We start from the raw sequence: 17,694 nt of genomic DNA, 5'->3' as shown, positions 1-17,694 counted from the left end.
ACGGGCCGAAAGGCTTCGAGCGAACGGGAACGGGCTGCGGACGGGCGCAGCTGCACCAACTGGTGGAGTAAAAGTTCCTGCAGATTCTGTCCTGCACAATAATAGTGACGACAATAGCAGCTGGGCCTTCAGCTCTGGGTTTTAAGAGCTTGAGAACCCAATAGGTTGCAGCCTCCACACGTGAATTCTGGGCCTGTCTCAGCTGCAGGTCGTAGACCCACAGCACACAGCCTGTGTTTGAGGTGGAGGTAGGTGTAGGGACGGCACTACTCTGCCCTCTCAACTGCAGGAATACTGGGGAGATGAGAATGAAGAACTTGAGATGAAATGCCCGGCTGGCACAGCGCAGCCACCCTCCTCCCTCAGGGATGCCGCTGGTGCTCCCGGGGCTGGAGGGGACCTCTAGGGACAGCAGCGCTGCCTCCTGTGAGGCTTCTCCGTCCTCCGGCACGGGTGTGACCGGCCACCCCGGGCTGTGCTCCGGGACAGACGGCCCTGCGCCCGAAGGGACGCGGCTCCTGCCGGCCCCGGAGCGCCGCCGCCCCGAAAGGGTTACGAGAGGGGCTCCGCCCTCCGGCACCTCGGTGTCCTCCCGGGTGACCTTCCCGGCAGCCCTTGTGGCTTTTCCCCCGCCAAACAAAGGCGGCGGCCGCTGTTCAAACAGCCGCCGGGCTGTGCTGCCGCCCGGCCCGGCCCGGCCACCGGAGAGCGCGGGGCGACTTGCTGCCGTGGCCAGACCCTGTGCGTGGGCGCTCTGCCCTTCGCTTCTGTGCGCTGAGCTGCTCTGGGCGCCGGGAGCGGCGCGGGGAGGGACGGGGGAGCTCTGTGCAGTGCTGCGGGTCCGGGCAGGGTGCAGCAGCGCAGGGCCGTGCGGGGACGGAGCAATGCTGAGGCTCGCTGGCGGAGCTGCGAGCGGCGTGCCCCGTCTGAAGGACTGTCCTCCGGCCGCTTCTTCAACTCAGAAACCTGCCCAGCGATTTTCCAGCCAAATGCAGATTCCTTTAGATAACTGCCCGTCTGTGGTGGACGAGCAGGAGGTGAACTAACAGAGCTGTGTGAGTGCTCCTTTTGGCTCTTACTTCAGTGCTTTTCTGTCCCTTCCCTCCTGCACTCCCAGGCTGTTTACAGCCACCTCCGCAGGTGAACTGCTCTGCTCCGGTGCCAGTGAGGTTTGGGGCTAATTGTCTCTAAACGCTGCCCGGGGCTGAGGGTGCTTGTCCCGGGTGTCACACCGACTTGCACCTGGTGCTTCATTTGTCCTTTCTATTCACTGGCTTTGGGTTGTGGTGGTCTCCTTGGAGCATCTTCCTTGACATGGGGAAGGTTTAGAATTTCTGACCTTTTGCTCTTGCTCTGCAACTGTAGTGTCTGCATCCAAGGATGTCTGTTTTCCAGTATCCACTGCCCTAGCTCTTACAAGGTCCCTAATGCACACAGCAGGGCATGGGGTGGCCTTTAGACAGAAACAGTTGGATCAAAGTACAGCTTACATCTCTGGAGCTAATGTGACTTTCTTTTGCCATGGAACAAATAAGATGCAGAGGGACAAAACTCCTCTGTCAAATTGACTCCATTTCTCCCTGAGGCTGATGCCCAATAGTCTCTGTGCCTCCTTGGTGAGCATAACACAATTTTGTCTTTTTTAAGATTCACATGTGCCTTGGGAAGCGTGGTTTGGAAAGCGTTCCTATATCACGTCTGCTTGGCAGCAGTCACTTGACATAGTCTCTAATTGGAAAAGTGTTTTGCTGCCTTCTGGGAATTCTTGGACGATGTTTTAGTGAAGTGAAACCCAAAAGTATGTCCTTTAGGGAGCAGCTGCAGCACTGAGGGCCAAGAAACGCCTTCACATTAAGGAATTTGGTAGAAAGTTGTGCAGACACATACGTGTGCACATATGGACATATATAGGTATATCCCTGTGTGGTACAGCCTCGTGCCTGGTGTGAGAGGGCAAGCACAGGAGGTGCAGCCATTATACTTACAGTTGTGCCTTCTTTACAGTGGGTGTATCAGTGGGTGCATTTTCTTCTCCCAAAGGTACAGGACAGTGTCGTCTCCGGACCCAAGGGCAGGCTCTGCAGCACCGGCAGATCCACATGGAGTTTCTACAGCTCTGCTTGCCATGACCTGGGCCACCAAGGAGACACAGTGGGGTCCTGCCAGCCTCATGTGATGAACTGTCACTTGCCAGGACTCTCACCAGCCTTCCCAGGACACTGAGTTTCTACTTGGACTCTGACCACTTCTTATTCCTCACTGTGCTGCTGGCAGGGTGGGGTTGATGTCCAGTTTAGGACGCTGAGCAGAACCAAGCCCCTCACCACCCTCTGTGCCCTTGGCAGACTGGGCAACCAAGCTAGACCCCTCACTCTAAAGGGGCTCCAGGTGAGCAAGGGACTGGCTTGGGACTGTCCATATTCATTCAGGTGGGAAGAGCCACCTCGTTCACCCTTTCCACCTGGAACCATGTCACTGCTGGGGACAGGACCACACGGGTGCAGGGCAAGGGCTGGCAGCCTGGCAGCAGGGCACTAGCTGAGGCTGAGCACCGTCACAGGGCACAGAGCTGCCCGGGGCGTGCCAGCATCCCCAGCACGGCCACGCTCCAGGGATGTAGGTGCTGGGCACAGGAGGGGTCCCGGCAGCCATGGGCCGGCTGGATGAGCACGCCAAGAGGAGGATCGTGGAGCTGCGCAGGGCCGGGCTCAGCTTCCGCAAGATCAAGAAGGTGCTGGAGCTGGATGACATCCGGGTGACGCCACAGGCCGTGTACCTCTTCCTCAAGAGGAAGAGCGTGGAGCCGGGGTCCCAGCCCTGGCCCCCGCTGCAGGGGCGTGAGGCTGAGCACCCCAAGCCGCTGGGCACCCAGAGCCCTGCACTGCCCACTGGGGATCCCACGGGCAGCCGGGCGCCCTGCTCTGCTGGCAGCCAGGACACCAAGGAGGCCATCCACACTGTCGGTGTGGCCTCGCTCTGCAAGGACCATGGGCAGCTTGGGGACACTCTATCCATGGGGCTGGCCCCTGGGAATGGTAAGGCCTGGCCCCATGGGGTTCACCATGGCCACTTCCTGGGCTCATGAAAGGGCCCCGTTCCCCACTGGAAACCCCCAAGGGCCTCCTTTTGAGGTATTCCTCTCTCTGTTGTTGCAGGTGATGACAGCTCCACAGGCACAGCCCTGGCCCAAAGGACTGCTCTGGGGGGCTTGGCTCCCCCGTCCCAGCCACTGCCCAGCCGAGGGCAGCTGGTCACACCTGCCACCCAGAACTCAGCCCTGGTGGTGAAAAAGAAGACTGTGGACAGGGCTGTCTTCCTGCAGAAAAGGGTAGGATGGCAGGATGGGAGAGTCCATGTGCTCTGGCCAGGAGCTGCTGCCATCTGGCCAGCCCTGCACGGCACCCTGCTGCATCTATACCATGTGGTGGGGCAGGCTTCTGGGGGTGAAAGGCTCCCAAAGTGTCCCCAGCCTCTGCTAGCGTTCCTCCTCAGCAATGCTAACCCTGTGTAGTAGTTTCATGTTCGCCAATTTCTGTTTCTCAAAGTTAGTGTAGTAGTTTAAGTGCTTACTAGAATTACTCGCTCTTTTTCTGCTGCGAGGTAGGATTAGGAGAAAAGCAAAGCAGGCTCAAAACTTAAAAGGTATAAAGATGGGTTTTTTAACAGAACTATCTCTAAAGTTACCGTCATCTCAAGAAACAGAAGTCTTCTTTTTCCCTGGGGGTAGAGGGCTTCATATCTCTATTTTCCTCTGTTCAAAATTCACCATTAGATCACAGCTACATCAGTTCACAGTTATGACTAGAACTTTTCATCCCCCCAAAAGGCATTTTACAAGTTACAGGTATATTTTAGTCCATTCTCTATTGCCTCACAAGAGAAGTCCAGCTTAAACTAGGCAACTTCTCAATCTTCCTTCCACCTAGGACTTTTACACTCTTTCTCTCCACTGACTTCAGCCTCATGCTGTGTCTTTCCATGTCTTGCTCTATCTTTTTCCTCTCACTGAGGAAGAGGGTTAATGGTTTCATTTGTACAGTGAAAAAGTTAATACCTTACCTGTGTGTCTCCCATTTGGGCCGTGGCTCACTGTGTTGAATTTGTGCTGATGGAGGGGGGCCTCAGTGGCCTCATGCCGAGAGATGGGAGCAGCTGGAGAGCTCAGGCTGGCTGATGGTTGCTTCCCCCACCCCTCAGGGGTATGGGAGCTGCTCCTGGGAGCCTGGTGGACACCTCCTGCAGCCCAGGCCTTACAGATGCCTAGTTGTTAGTAGCTGTGCTGTCCCCTTCCCCAGCCAGGCCCGGCCCCACCAACACGGCAGAGCAGCAGGGCTGCCTCTTACCTGCTCCCCAGGCCAGAAGGAAAAAGGGCTTTTCCCGAGCCTGGCATCAGCATGGGCAGCCCCACTGCTGTTCAACAGCACTCACCCAGGGTGGATGAGCATGTGCCAACAACGTGGTGCACCGGGGCTCTGATGGAGCAGCAGCTTGGGGGCTGGGTGGAGCTGAAGTGCCTTTCATGGTGAGGTCTAGAGGTCTGCAACAAGGTGATGGCTTCCTCTGAGAGCTCTTCTCTGAGCCTTTTAGCTAAGTGCAGAATAAATCTCTTGTTAAATGACGTGGAATGGGCAGCTGACAATATTTCACATACCCTTCTCTCCTGCCTCCCACTCTTCCAGGTCAAAGATGCCAGCACGCAGACTGCCTCGCCAAACCCTGTGGGTCCAGGAAATCACAGCCTTGCTTGGGGTGGGGCAGTGCCCCCCGCTGCTCCCAGCTGCCTGGCCATAGCTGAGAAGCTGGACGCTGTCCAGGTGGAGGTGCAGAAGCTGAGCCAGGCCCTGCATGCCGTGCTGGAGCGGCAGTGCCGCCTGGAACGCCAGCAGGAGCACCAGCAGCGGCTGCAGCAGGAGGTGCTGATGACCCTGCAGCAGCTCAGCTCCACCGTCAGCCACAGTGCTGTGCCAGCCACCCAGCCCTGTGGCCCCTTCAGCAGCATGGCTGAGCCCTCGCCCTCCGTGCCAAACTTCAGCCAGTTCAAGATGGAGCTGATCTGAGCCCCCACGAGGCCTGTGTGTGCCAGCAACGCCGTGCTGGACAGTGGAAGGCCGAGGTCTTGCTCCTTCTGTGCTGCTCATCCTGGCTGGGGCCCATGGACCTCTGCAGAAGGCAGTTGCCTGCAAGGAGAAGATGCAGCTAAGATGGACACAGATGGACACAGGGAGGATACAGGGGGTTTCCTTCTCATGAGGGTCAATGTTATGATGATCAATCTTGCCCTCCCCTCCACAGAACCCTGTTCAATAAAAATCTGTCTACGCCATAGTTCAGAACCTGTGTGGGATCAGTGTCTGCATTTTCCCTACCCCTCATCTGGCCAGTAAGCAGGCCGGATCTGTCTGGGTCACTGTCATCATGGATGGTACTGCACAAGGAAGTCTGATGGGCTCTCAGTGGAGTCCAGAAGGACCAGAGACTGGCCTTGCCTGCCAGGAAAAAAGGTCTGATGGGGGTGGCCTTGGCTCAGCACCCAGCAGTGAATCCCAAGAGGAGGCAGGCTTCTGTCTGTGTGCACCATGCTTAGCACAGCCTGTGCCTGTGGGAAGTCTGCAGCCTCTTTCTGAGGTCTCCTTGAGTCCCTTTTCCCCTGCTTCACCCCCTGTGACATCCCAGCTCTGGACAGTCCCAGCCTGGGTGCTGGTAGCTGCTCCCAGCAATTTGGCCTTGGGGCTTCCTGGCTGTGTGAGCAACAGGTCCAAAAGCAAGGGGCTCCCCACTGAAGCCCAGTGGCTTGCCCACAAGTGCCCTCTCCTGTGGAGACATGGCCTGACCCTGGTCCAGCCCTGCTCAGTGTGTCGGAAGTAGAGTCCCTCCTACTTACTACCACTGTGTGATGTGTGCGGTGTATTTTCAGGGGTGACACACTCAGGGTTGGTTTTCAGAACTCTCCCATCCACAGAGAAGGGATGGGGGCTGGCCAGGAGTCCCTGGAGACAGGTTTTGATGGGACTGCTCCTGCTCTAGCTGCTGAGTATACTCCTGGCCCCAGACCTTCACCACTGAGCCCACACATGTCAGGTTAGGCTCTGCCAAGAAAACAGGACATTCTCAGTGGTCAGAAACCCTCTGGTGTCAGGGATCACACTGCTCCCATGACTTTGTGCCTCCTGCTCCCATGCTCTTCACCTTTCTCTCCTTGCTGCTCTGAAATCATGCTGCAATACTGCATCACTGCTCTCACATCTGCGCTCACAGCTCTTCAGCTGGCAATGCCATGGCTTGTTGGAGTGTTGCAGACTAGGGGCCAGCTAATGGAAGGGAGTTGGTGTATGGTTAATTAATGGAGATCATCATAGGCATTTAATTTTGCTCCTACCTTCATTGCCTCAAACCACACCTCTCTTTCAGGGCACCTGTATTAAATGTCTGCAGCTAGTAGTGTGAATATGCTTGAGGCCACTTCTGCTCACAATAAGAAGTCGGCAGGGATACAGCTCCAGATCTCATAATACTTGGAGCAGAGTATAGAGAACACAGTGATCAAACATTCCTCCCAGTTAAACAGATCCCTGTTTGCCAAGGGCTGGGATGCTGTCAGTGTGGAGCAGAGCTTGGAGGACAAACTGTGGACAGGAGAACTAGCAGGGCACACTGGTGGGCATGACCAGTGTGGGGATGAAACCAGGCTGATTTTGCTTCTAGTAGGGAGTCAATTGCTTGTTTATGGTCATTTTCTCCTGCTGCTCTTAACCTGACTAGCCTTTTGGAGGTCTCTAAAGCACACTACAAAGTCCTGTTTAACAACCAGAGTCAGAGACAGGCACACTGAAATGATTCCCAGATTTGACATGGCAGATACGACACAGATGCTATGACCTTCCTAACCCCAGCTGGGAAAGGATGAACAGGTAGTGCCATGATGCGGTTGCCTTGGCCCTCCACGCCACTCTCAATTAAAGCTAAGTGTCTGTAGGTTGTAGATTCAGATGTTCAGTAAACAAGACGGTCTTTTCCTGCCTCATCCTTTTGAGTAATCCCTCACAAATCTACGAATTCCTTGACAAAGTCAATTTGTTCGCTGCAGTATCATGCAGCGCTGTGTGTCTGTGGCCGGCGGGCTCGCACAGGGGCTGACAGAGAGCCGTTACCGGGCACCGCGGTCCCGCACGGGCGGCAGGGAAGCAGCCGGTCAGGAGCGGCGAGGGAGCGCGGCTCCCGGGCGGTTCTCAGGGACGGGCACACGCTCCAGAGCTGTACCGGTGACGCGCCCGAGTCCGGAGCGCAGCCCCGCCCACCGCGCTGACTCCACCCCCGCGCTCCACAGCCCCGCCCACCGCGCTGACTCCACCTCCCGCGATCCTCAGCCCCGCCCACCGCGCTGACTCCACCCCCGCGCTCCCGGAGCCCCGCCCACCGCGCTGACTCCACCTCCCGCGATCCCCAGCCCCGCCTACCGAGCTGACGCCACCCCCGCGCTCCCGAAGCCCCGCCCACCGCGCTGACTCCACCCCCGCGCTCCCCAGCCCCGCCTACCGAGCTGACTCCACCTCCCGCGCTCCCCAGGCCCGCCCACTGCTCTGACTCCACCCCCGCGCTCCCCAGGCCCGCCCACCGCGCTGACTCCACCCCCGCGCTCCGGCAGCCCCGCCCACCGCGCTGACTCCACCTCCCGCCATCCCCAGCCCCGCCCACCGCGCTGACTCCACCTCCCGCCGCCGCCACGGCGCGCCGCCGGCGTGGCACGGACCCGGCTGGGCGTGTCCGGGGCGGTGCTGATCCGAGGCCCCGCCCTTTTCCGCCCTCAGCATTGGCAGCTTCCTGGGGGCGTCATCGCACAAGTGCGCATCCTCTGGCGGGCGCGGGCGCTGAGGCTGACGGGGGCGCTGCGGCCTGGCCCGAGCGTGAGTAGCAGTCGGTGCCGCCAACGAGCGAGCGCAGCGCGCGGAAGGCCCGCCCACGGCGGGGGATTGTTGTGGTGACGTCAGGGGCGGGGGACGCGGGTGTCCCATTGGCTCGGGCTGGGCCGAGCGCCTGGCGCGGAGCGGGTGGGGAGCGGCCCCGGGCCGGGCGGGCCATGGCCAGCACCGGCAGCCCCCTGGTGAGTCCTGGCGCGGGGGGCGGCCCGCGGGCCGGGCGGGCCGCGGCCGGCACCGGCAGCCCCCTGGTGAGTCCGCCCGGGGCCGCGGCCCTCGGGTGCTGGGGTGAGAAGTAGGCCGGGGCGCCGGGGCCGGCCCGTGAGGGGTGGCCGCCCGTGCCCGGCGCTCTGGCGGCGGCGGGGTCGCGGTGGGCTTTGGCCGACGGCCCCGCCTCCTGCGGCCGCCCGAGCGGGGCGGGTGAGCGGTCGCTGTGGTCCGCGGGCCAGGCTTGTCTCCGCGGCTCGCCGTCTTTCCTCCGGCCGCCGCTCCGGGAGGGCCCGTTCCCCCCGAGCGCAGCCCGCTGGCGGGACGAGGCCAGGCCGCGGGTGGAGGGGCCCGGCGCGGCCTGCCGCGGACCTCAGCGCTCAGTTCCGGGTACGGGGCGTTGGCGTGGCCGAGCAGGGCCGGCTCCGCTGGGGGACAGGCGTTCTTGTCCTGCGGGAGCGACCTGTCACTCCGTCATCCCTTTCTCTTGTAGTACGGACAAACGTGTCAGGAGGATCGTGAGGGTCACAGTAGGACGCCGTTTCAAAGCCGGTTGTTTACGTTAGTCTAACGGCGTAAACTCGTTTTGTGTGCACTGACATATCTAGAAGATGGAGTTGTAGTTGGTATACAGTCGTGGTAATGGTAAATCTTCTTTTCTGTTGTAAGCTATACGGTTCAGTTAGTGTAGACATTTCCTCACGTAAAGAAAAATAATCACCAGCTTTCACTCCTGTTGGCAAAACTAGCTGGCAGTGATGTGTTCCTTATCCTCGTGTGCGTGCTGCTGGGCTGTTGGGTCGTGTGTTCTGTCAGCTGCAAGTTGCCAGAATTCACTCTGCAGCACTTAAAACCTTTTAATCAGTGGGAACTGGCTAAGGAGCGTTTTCTGTGGAGAATGGCACAGCTGTGTTGATTCTTGACGTCCTGTTTGACTGTGCTCTCCTCTTCATGCTCGGTGATTTTTTTTTTCATCAAGGTGTTACACAGAGTCATATTTATTTACTGAAGAGGAGAAATACTGTGTGAATAGCCCTGCAGTGTATGTAAAATGCTACATCAAGGACTATGAGATAAACCAGGGATTTTTTTATTAAAGAAATTAGTTTTGCTTTCTTGCTAGTTAATATAGGTCTATAAAGCTGCTTATTAGCATCAGAGCTGACTTCTGTTTGCTTGGACTCTTAAACAGAGAATATGCTTCCCTTTGTGTTTCTGCTCTTGCTTATTGCCCATTTTTTTTCAGTTTTTTTTTTTTTTCTCAAAAATACTTGCATTTCTGTTCCTTTTTTATATACAATTTAGGTCCTTGCCCATAAGAAAAATACACAGAGAGGGGAAAAGTTAAGGATGCAACTGATGACCATTTTGGTAAAAATTAGGCTGTTTTGTTGGATAATTCTTTTTAATTCCTCCTCTTCCATTCAATTTAATATTTTCCTGGTCAGGTGAGTGTACTGACAGTCAGTACCAGATAGAGGTGGCACGGTTCAACTAATCTTTTCATAATTCAGATGATATCAAATATGGGAAATCCAGTATTTCTGAGACTGAGCAAGTTACTGTTAATGTTTATGTGATGGAGTTAATGCCATAATGAGTTCTGTGATTATTGAATTGTAAATGCATAAGATGGGGTTAGAGAGAGGAGGTACAAATAGAGCACAACTTTTAAAGGAACCTTCTAGCAAATTCTCTGCCAAAACAGTTAATTCCTGTGTTCTTGTGTGCAGGGACAATTCCTAAAATGTTCCATTATTTTCTGAAGATGTGACATAAGGAGGGAGTTGTACTTCTAAGAAGGAAACTATTTTAGTGCAGCTTTAGTTGCAGGTCCCAGTGTGGTCTTAGTTATTTGCTGTTAATGCTATTGTGAGTATATTGGGTCTCAAACCAAGAGGTGCCCTTCCTTTCAAAATGAGGAGTCTGGAAGTATGGTAATTAACATCTTCATTTGCAGCAAGGTCTTCACTGGAACGTTTTGCTGCACTAGCTATTACTGGATTCTACCAGTGTTCCTGACCTGATAAAGCTTATAGTGTAGACATTAGTCTGGCTGGACAAAATTGCTAGCTTCTTTTTATTCCCCCAGTGGAACTAATATGAACTACACATCTCTTCTCTCTCTTTTCGGGGGACTGGGCTCTCAGAGCTTACCTGGAGTAAGTTTTGCATCTGTGTTAAGAATTAGATTACAGTGTGTTAAGAGTTTTGTTTTTAGTTTTTTGTCGGGGTAAAACTTCCAGATGTGTATGTAGGGAAAACCCTTCAACCCTATCTGTTTAATGTTCCCTTCTCCTTGGTTTTCAGCATAAAGTCATGAGTAGTCTTTATCACTCATGTGTGGGCTTTGAACTGGGATAAGTTTTCAGTAAATCCCTTACCAAAGCAGGCTGAAGGAATAGAAAATAGTAGAAGACACAGATGTTGAAAAGGTGCACAAAGGTGGAAAAATCAGAAGAAGTTTTAAGGGGAGCCGTTTTATATGCATTCATATTTCTAACATTAAAAGTTCTTAGAGCTAGTGGAACTTACATGATACACAGAACAATGAGTATAATAGTAATGTTCTACTAAACAGTGATTCTACTGTGTGCACAGACTGTTTTTTTAAACAATTTTTTCTTTGGGTTATTGATCTATTACAGTGCCAGAAGGAAAGTCTGTTTCATTTAGCTCTTGAAACTCTCCAAGTAGATTCCTGTAGATGGATATTGTGAGATACCCTGCAGGCTCAGGCTCTTTGCACTTTCCTAAAGCACATCAGCTGGAAGGCAGCATTGCCAGAAAAACTTCGAAAGGGATGCTGACTGCTGAAGTACTGCAGGAATTTTTGTACAGAAGGCATGAAACCAGGGGCACAATCACTTTGTTGGACTGAAAAATCTAGTAAACTGCCAAAGAAATAAGAATAAATTTGGTCTATGAATATGTGAAATATTTTAGTAATATCTGTTTTTTAACAACAAACTTGTATTATTGATATATGTATTTGTCTAGAAAAGCTATACAGATTGCTGTAGAACTTTTATGCTGTAGCACCTTTATGGCATTCAGAAAATATGAGAGTGACCTTAATTTAGAAAACACTGTGTTTGAAATATAAAATGCTTTTCCAAGTTCCTCATATTGGAGCTTTCCAAAGAATATGTATGATTCCAAGGAATTATTGTTTCTGGTATTTCAAATGGAAAAAAACTTTCTTTGCAAGTGGCCAACTTAGATTATGTATATATAGTAAAGAACTAAAAAAAGGGGAAGAAGTAGATTTTCCTCCCTCCCCACATCCCCTTCTGACGTCTTATTTGCAGGTAAGCTGGTGGAAGCCTGCTGCAGTCTAAAGTGCCTGAAAGGACTGGAGACAAAATGCATAAAGCTAGCTAGCTATTTGGCCTAAAACCTTATTTTTCATACCATACGAATTCTACTCAGAATTGCTGTGGGGAAATAAATGGTTTGTTGTGGGAGTAAATATTGAACTTGAGAATTGATTTCTGTTTTAAAAGACGAGCTGTAAATACTTCACTTGCAAATATTTTACAATTCTTTTTGGTGAAAAATTGCAGGGATTAACTTGCTTAGCGCATTCTTCTGAGAAAATACTAAATTCAGTGTTTGGTTCTTTAGTAATCCTGCAGGAATTTACAGTTCTTGACTGTGCCATGAATCCTTTGTACATCCAGTCCATCTGTGTGCTGCCCCCTCGGTGTGCCTGCTCCTCTGTTCCCCAGCCCAAGCTGTTCTCTCTGCCTGCCACAGGAGACCCTCCTGAGCTCTGGACTGAGCCCCCACCTGTGCTGAGACACCTGAGTGCCAGTGTGCCTTGGGAGGGAGCTGCTGGGGCAGCCTGGGGTCCTCACTACTGCAGTCCCACATGGCTTTTGTTTTCTTGTGAGCTGACTCTGTTTATGTTAAATGAATTCTCAGTGCCTTGTTTACATTAGAGCTATTTGGGCCATAGGCTGGCTTTAAGTTCTTTGAGATTTGAGTGGTTTCCTGTTTCTGGTTTGTTTTGAAGTGCTAGGCAGTGGAAGGAGGCCTTAAATAGTCTGCCTCTGAAGATGATTGGAACTTAAATGCTTTTCTTAGCAGTAGAGGAGGTTAGCAGGTAACTGGCTGATATGCAGGTTCTTATAAATCCTTTCATTAGCTTTAATCCCTACCTGATTTTGGAACTAGAATTCTGGAAATCAGTGGCAGGAAACACCATTGTATGTAAAGTGGTCAGGTTTAGAAAAAGGCATTTGCATAAACTAAACTTTTGGATCAACATTGCCTGGTATGTAAAAAATTAATTTCTCTAGAAACAAAAACGGTCTTGTGGATAAAATACCTTTATTCCCTAAAGGTCAAAACAATCTAAGAATGTAGAGGTGTTCTTTGCACTTCCAAAGCATTGGGCCTCTTGGCTGTATTTTTGCTGGTATCCTCATTACTCACTTGTAGATGAACTGCTATGGATTTCTTGCACAAAGCAAGAAATGTCAGTAGACAAACAAAACTTCTGTTTCCCACTACTGTAGAGGTACCAGGCCATTTAGGTGAAATAAGATGTTTGAGTCAGGGAAAGCTTGAAGCTTTCAAGCTTTCTCCTTGCATTAATTTGCACAGTTTTTAATCCTGAAATATATTACCAAGACATGATTTTTAAAGCTCTTTTGTTGTCTTTTAAATGATTATTATTTCTGTCAAGATATTTTGTTAATAGATTTTTTGGGGGGAAATGATTTCGTGCAGTGCTTCAATGAGTACTTCCCTTTGAGCATTAGAGAGTTTTGGAATGGCACTGGGCATGAAGGTGGGCATAGTTGTTTTGATGTATTGATAAATTTTTGGTATTATCTGACAAGCTTCTAAGCATATTCAAAGTGTATATAAAGAGAAACTGGTGTGCTGTGGAGTTTGATTAATCAGTACATTGTTTCTCTCTATAGATACATGTGCAATTGGTTAATAGAAAGAGGATGCTGCTGGTCACTTAGCAGAAAGTCTGACAATCCATTTTCAGACAGACATCCAGAGCATCAACAGACATGAGCACATATAAGGTCTGAGAATTGATGTTTACTGCAGCTTATGAAAGCACATTATCTGTTATTGCTCTGGGTTGTCTTCATTCAGGGTGCTTCATTCTGGTGCAGCAACTGACAGAATTTATGAAAGGAGATAGAGATCACACAATAATCATGACACTTCCTGCAAACAGCTCCTCTCTGGGAATGGTATTTATTGATGCAAACTGTGCTGTGCTCTCTGCCCTGAAATGTGAGGCCTTTTGTTGGATTTTGTTACTCTGAGTCAGGGGATTTGTATATTCAGTTTCTTGTACCTGAACTAAGCTGCTTTTGCCTGCATTCTCATTTTAGGTACTCTGAGGTGTAGTTTGAGGACATGTGTTCAGGCCCAGCCAAGTGTCTGACCTGACCAGTTGCTTTTTTCTTTTGGAATAGGCTGGAACTCCCAGGGTGTGTTACAGGGTAACCTTTAAACTGGACACAGTCAGGACTAGGTATTGGGGAGCATAGGGAACCTTTTCATTGTGACATCTGAGGTGGGAGGAGGCCGCTGGAAAAGCTGTAATATCTGTTAATTATCTCTTTATCCCCTCAGATGCTCTTTTTCAGATGTGACATGTGTGTCACATGAAATTGGTGCATCTTTGTTAACCCTCTGAAACAGTGTGCCATGAAAAGAACATGTTAAATATAACTGTTTAGTTTTTAATTTGTTCACTTTAAAGGTCTAGATTGTCAATGTTTAAATTGTAAGCAGTACAAAATAAATTTCAGTTTCAGAACTTTGTGCTTACGTAACAAGGTCAAAGGAGCTCAGGCCAAACCTGTCTAACTTAAACTTAACTTAAAATCTTGGGTTGTGCCAATCTTCTAGCTTATAGTCTCATTAGCATTGTTTATAATCAAAACAAATGTATCCGTTGAGGTTTAAAGGTCATGTTGCTTTGTGTAAAAAAATACTTTCTCTTACCAAGGTCTGCTTCCAAAAAATTAGCCTTATAAGTAGTTAGATGGAAGAGGTTTTGTGATCATGTCTGCCCTACGTCTTAATGCAGCTTGAGATTCTGTAATAGTCAGCCTCAGTGTTCTCAGACAGCTGAGAGGTCAGGAAAATCCAACCCTACTGATCTGTTCATACAGAATCTGTTCATAGACATGTTCTTCGTAATTGTCCTTCCAGTAGAATTTCAGCAAAAGCAAAGATACTCTCAGTTATCTTCAGTGTTCAACATCCTGTCAGTTAGTACGGAAGTAAAGGATACTGGAAGTTGTAGAACTTTGTCTCTAAAAGTATTTTTTGCTGCTGTCAGTGTTGATAGAACGGTCTTAGCAAAGTAGTGGTGGGAAAAAGCAGATTTTGTGGTGGGAAAAAGCCAGTGGAGATGCACTTGTTGTTGTTGTGGTTGTAGTTGCTTTAGAGAAGTGTGGTGTGTGTTTGATGCATATAAATGCATTAGCAGTTGTAGTGATAGTGCAGTTTTCAAAATGCTGAATTACAGAGGGAAAAGGTGTGAGTCCTTTTAGGTGGCTGGGAGGAAAGGAAAAATGTGATGCTATCTAGTGGGGTTTTTGCATTGATTCCGGTTTACGTAAAGTTTATTTCCACTGTTTGCAGACAACTGGTGAAAAGAACAGTATTAGTACTTATTCCATGTGTTTCAAATAAAAGGAGTCCTGTTTCTAGTCATTTAGTGAAAACTGCTTGATAAAGATTTTGAAATGAATGTTGATCTATAATGCCACATACATTCAGCAGATTTGTTATTTTCTTCCTTGAAAGGTTTCCAAACTCAAGTATGTTGCACTAAGAATGAAACTACTTCTATATGAAAGTAAATGAAAAGGAGAATGCTTAAGGGTTTGGGAAAGTAGTATTAGACACTATTTTTTAAAGAGATAGAATTACTAGTGTGGTCCATGGTGATACATGACATGCAGTAGGTAAGTCTGTTGTTACTGTGTGAGGATCTGTGCTTGCCAGCTGAGAAATGTTGATAATTGCTGGGAGAACATCCTCACGCTAATGAGAATTGGAGATGCAGTTTAGAACATTTAAAATTTCTGTTACTGACTTTGTATCTCACTAAAAAAAATGACTGCATCTGGCAGAAGAAGGATCCTAAGTCTGATTTTTACAAGAGTGATGGTACAGGGTTAGATCAGATAAGCTGCCCCATAGTCTATCTCTGGCATATGTGACAATCTGTAAGTACAGACATATACAGTTTCTGCAGACGTGGTTTTTGGAGCCTTTCAAAATAAAACTGAGAAGGTAAATAATACAGGACAAAATAGTAAAGAGGAGTATACGGAATCTGGGTGGGCAAATGTAGGAATTATCTTTTTCTATAAACCTTGAGTTACAGCATAACAGACCTAGTTGCATAGTTCTGTCATTTGTTAGGTAACTGATCCTGTTAAATTTCTTGCATGTTCCTCTGTCCTCCTTATTCCTAATCTTGACTTTCCTTTGAGAAAGTCAGGGGACTAATTGATGTTATACCCTGGCCGAAAATAACCTTTTCTTCCTACGAAGTCCTTTCCTCCTGTCTCTTCCCTCAGGAGTTTTCTATACTTGATATTCATTGTGACTTAGTTTCAGCTGCTGTGAAAAGAAACACATTGCAGCCAGCATCTTTTCCCCCTTTCTCACAGTGCTCACTGATGCTTTTGTGGTGGATTTTTTTCTTGCTTGTTTGCTTTTTCAAGGTGATCCCGCTAGCTGTGGAATCCAATTAGACCCTCCTGCAATGCTACTGCTTTATTTACCTGTAAAACCTCATTTGCTCATTTGTGACTGGAGCCAGTTCATCATTTAGATCCCGATATTTAGTCTGTGTGTATGTGTGTTTTATTTACTGTATTTCATTTATTGGGATGGTTTTTATACTGGCATCACTTTAGTTGAGATTTTAAAAAACTGTTCAACCATGGTGTAACTTTCTTAAATATTTCCTCTCTTTGCATACAGATTTTTTGTCAGCTGTAGTTTAGCGGAGCTCTCCTATTTGTTTGTACTTTCTGGCCAGTTTCAAGTAAAACACCAGAAGCAGTCCCTGACAGACGAATTGAGGTGTGTTACCAAAAGGGGTGGAAAGCAGCTTGGCAAGGTTCCCTGGTCTTAGGGAAGGTTGATAGAAGGGTACCAAATGACAATTTGCTTTGTATATTCCATTGATCATTTTTAGGAGTGTGTCCTCTTGTATTTGCTGGTTTCTGGCTATATCTGTTCTTTTTGTTTTGCCATTGGGTTGTCTTTCTGCGGCCATATGTACAGTTTAAGTAGTACAATCTCGTTTTAAAAGGCCATGAACCAAAGCATTCTTCAGAAAACGTTTTAGGTGTTGCTGATTATTAAACCCCCCAGCTGATCTGCTTTTTTTATGTTATCTCTTTTTTTCTTGTCCTTCCCCAGTGTGTACTAAAGAGAAATACTGAATGTGTACTAAAGTGAAACTCCAAGTAAAAAATCAAGAAAGTCTCCTTTGTCTCCATTAAAGTTTTCATGTATTCATTTAGAGTTCATTGTAACTTGGCTCTCTGACTGATGTTTCTGGTAAATACAGGTGTTCATTGTATGACTAGAAATTTAAGTCATGTTATTCATAGGAGAAGATACCATGAAATTTGATAACTTGATGTTAGGAGCATTTCTTTGAGTTTGAAAAAAGCGTTCTTGAATTGAGGTGTTCAGATGTTTCACCTATGGCTATATGACAGTATGACCTAAATAGAGTTATTTATCAAAATGAAGCTGCCATTTCTAAAATAAATAGTTATATTCCCTCCTAAAGAGATTTTTAATGCTAACCCTTTCAAAGAAGAAATTTTATGATCCTTGTATGGAAATAAAGTGCAGTTGTGCATGACAATTATGTCAGGTACGGGAATAATAATTAAATTTCTCTTTTTAGTATGATGCTGTTCCAATGCAATCAAGTGTGGTGTTATGCTCCTGTTCATCCCCTTCAATGGTGAGGAGCCAAGCAGATTCCAGCACTCCATCTGTCATTTCCACTTGTGGCAGCAGACAGGGATCTACCATGGAGGGCACAGCACCTGAATCAAGATCAAATTCCAGCTCCTTGCAGCAGCACACGGGACAGCAGCCTGCACAGCCTCGAAAGAAACGACCTGATGACTTCAAATTTGGGAAAATCCTGGGTGAAGGATCTTTTTCAACGGTAACTTTATTTTTAATAAGTGACAAATATCTTAGATAAACTTGCAGATTTGTTGTATAAGACTGATGAGATGGAAATGTGGACAAAACAGTTTGAAGAGTATATGAACAGGAGATAGAGGATTTGAGCTTAACTGTTAAAATTAAGTGTCACCCTAAATATGGGTGGTGATTTTTTTTAATCTGCTTTTAAATTGATCATAAGTCCTGTTGTATCCTAATGACTTGATGTTTGGATGTTCAGTCAACATTGCCTTCTAATGTAAGTGTGATAGCTATAACAGGTTATGTAAAAAGTTTGATATAAAGACTTGAAAGTGGTCTAGGAGCCTGTCCTGTCCATGGCAGGATGTCCTGCCTGTGGCAGGAGGCACTG

At 48.8% G+C, this 17,694-nt stretch overlaps 2 protein-coding genes across 6 annotated transcripts in view; both read left to right on the top strand.

Annotated features, from left to right (window-relative positions):
* The first annotated feature begins 6 nt into the window (after positions 1-6).
* Positions 7-5,333, top strand: LOC136368231 (uncharacterized). Of its 3 annotated transcripts, none has more exons than XM_066330350.1 (4): positions 7-248; positions 2,041-3,035; positions 3,156-3,328; positions 4,680-5,333. In XM_066330350.1, exons 2-4 carry the CDS (start codon positions 2,651-2,653, stop codon positions 5,055-5,057), a joined length of 936 nt encoding a protein of 311 aa, XP_066186447.1. In that variant the 5' UTR covers positions 7-248; positions 2,041-2,650; the 3' UTR covers positions 5,058-5,333. The 3 variants fall into 3 exon arrangements, with proteins under 3 accessions (XP_066186447.1, XP_066186448.1, XP_066186449.1); XM_066330351.1 differs by lacking the exon at positions 7-248 and adding an exon at positions 884-1,055; XM_066330352.1 differs by lacking the exon at positions 7-248 and having other exon boundaries at positions 1,419-3,035.
* Positions 5,334-7,712: 2,379 nt separating this feature from the next.
* The window catches only part of PDPK1 (3-phosphoinositide dependent protein kinase 1), a 29,078-nt gene continuing 19,096 nt past the window's right edge, over positions 7,713-17,694 (top strand). Inside the window, exons 1-2 of one of the 3 annotated variants that reach the window (XM_066330349.1) lie at positions 7,713-7,901; positions 17,050-17,319. In XM_066330349.1, coding sequence (XP_066186446.1) covers positions 17,065-17,319 — 255 coding nt within the window. In that variant the 5' untranslated portion in view covers positions 7,713-7,901; positions 17,050-17,064. Of the gene's footprint in view, positions 7,902-7,950; positions 8,165-17,049; positions 17,320-17,694 lie in introns of those variants that run through there. The other 2 variants (XM_066330346.1, XM_066330347.1) reach the window with 2 other exon arrangements.

Source organism: Sylvia atricapilla, chromosome 15 (assembly GCF_009819655.1).
Source record: "Sylvia atricapilla isolate bSylAtr1 chromosome 15, bSylAtr1.pri, whole genome shotgun sequence".
Taxonomy (NCBI): Eukaryota; Metazoa; Chordata; class Aves; order Passeriformes; family Sylviidae; genus Sylvia; species Sylvia atricapilla.
The sequence above is the reverse complement of the archived record's forward strand: the minus strand, read 5'-3'. Positions and strand labels throughout refer to the sequence as shown.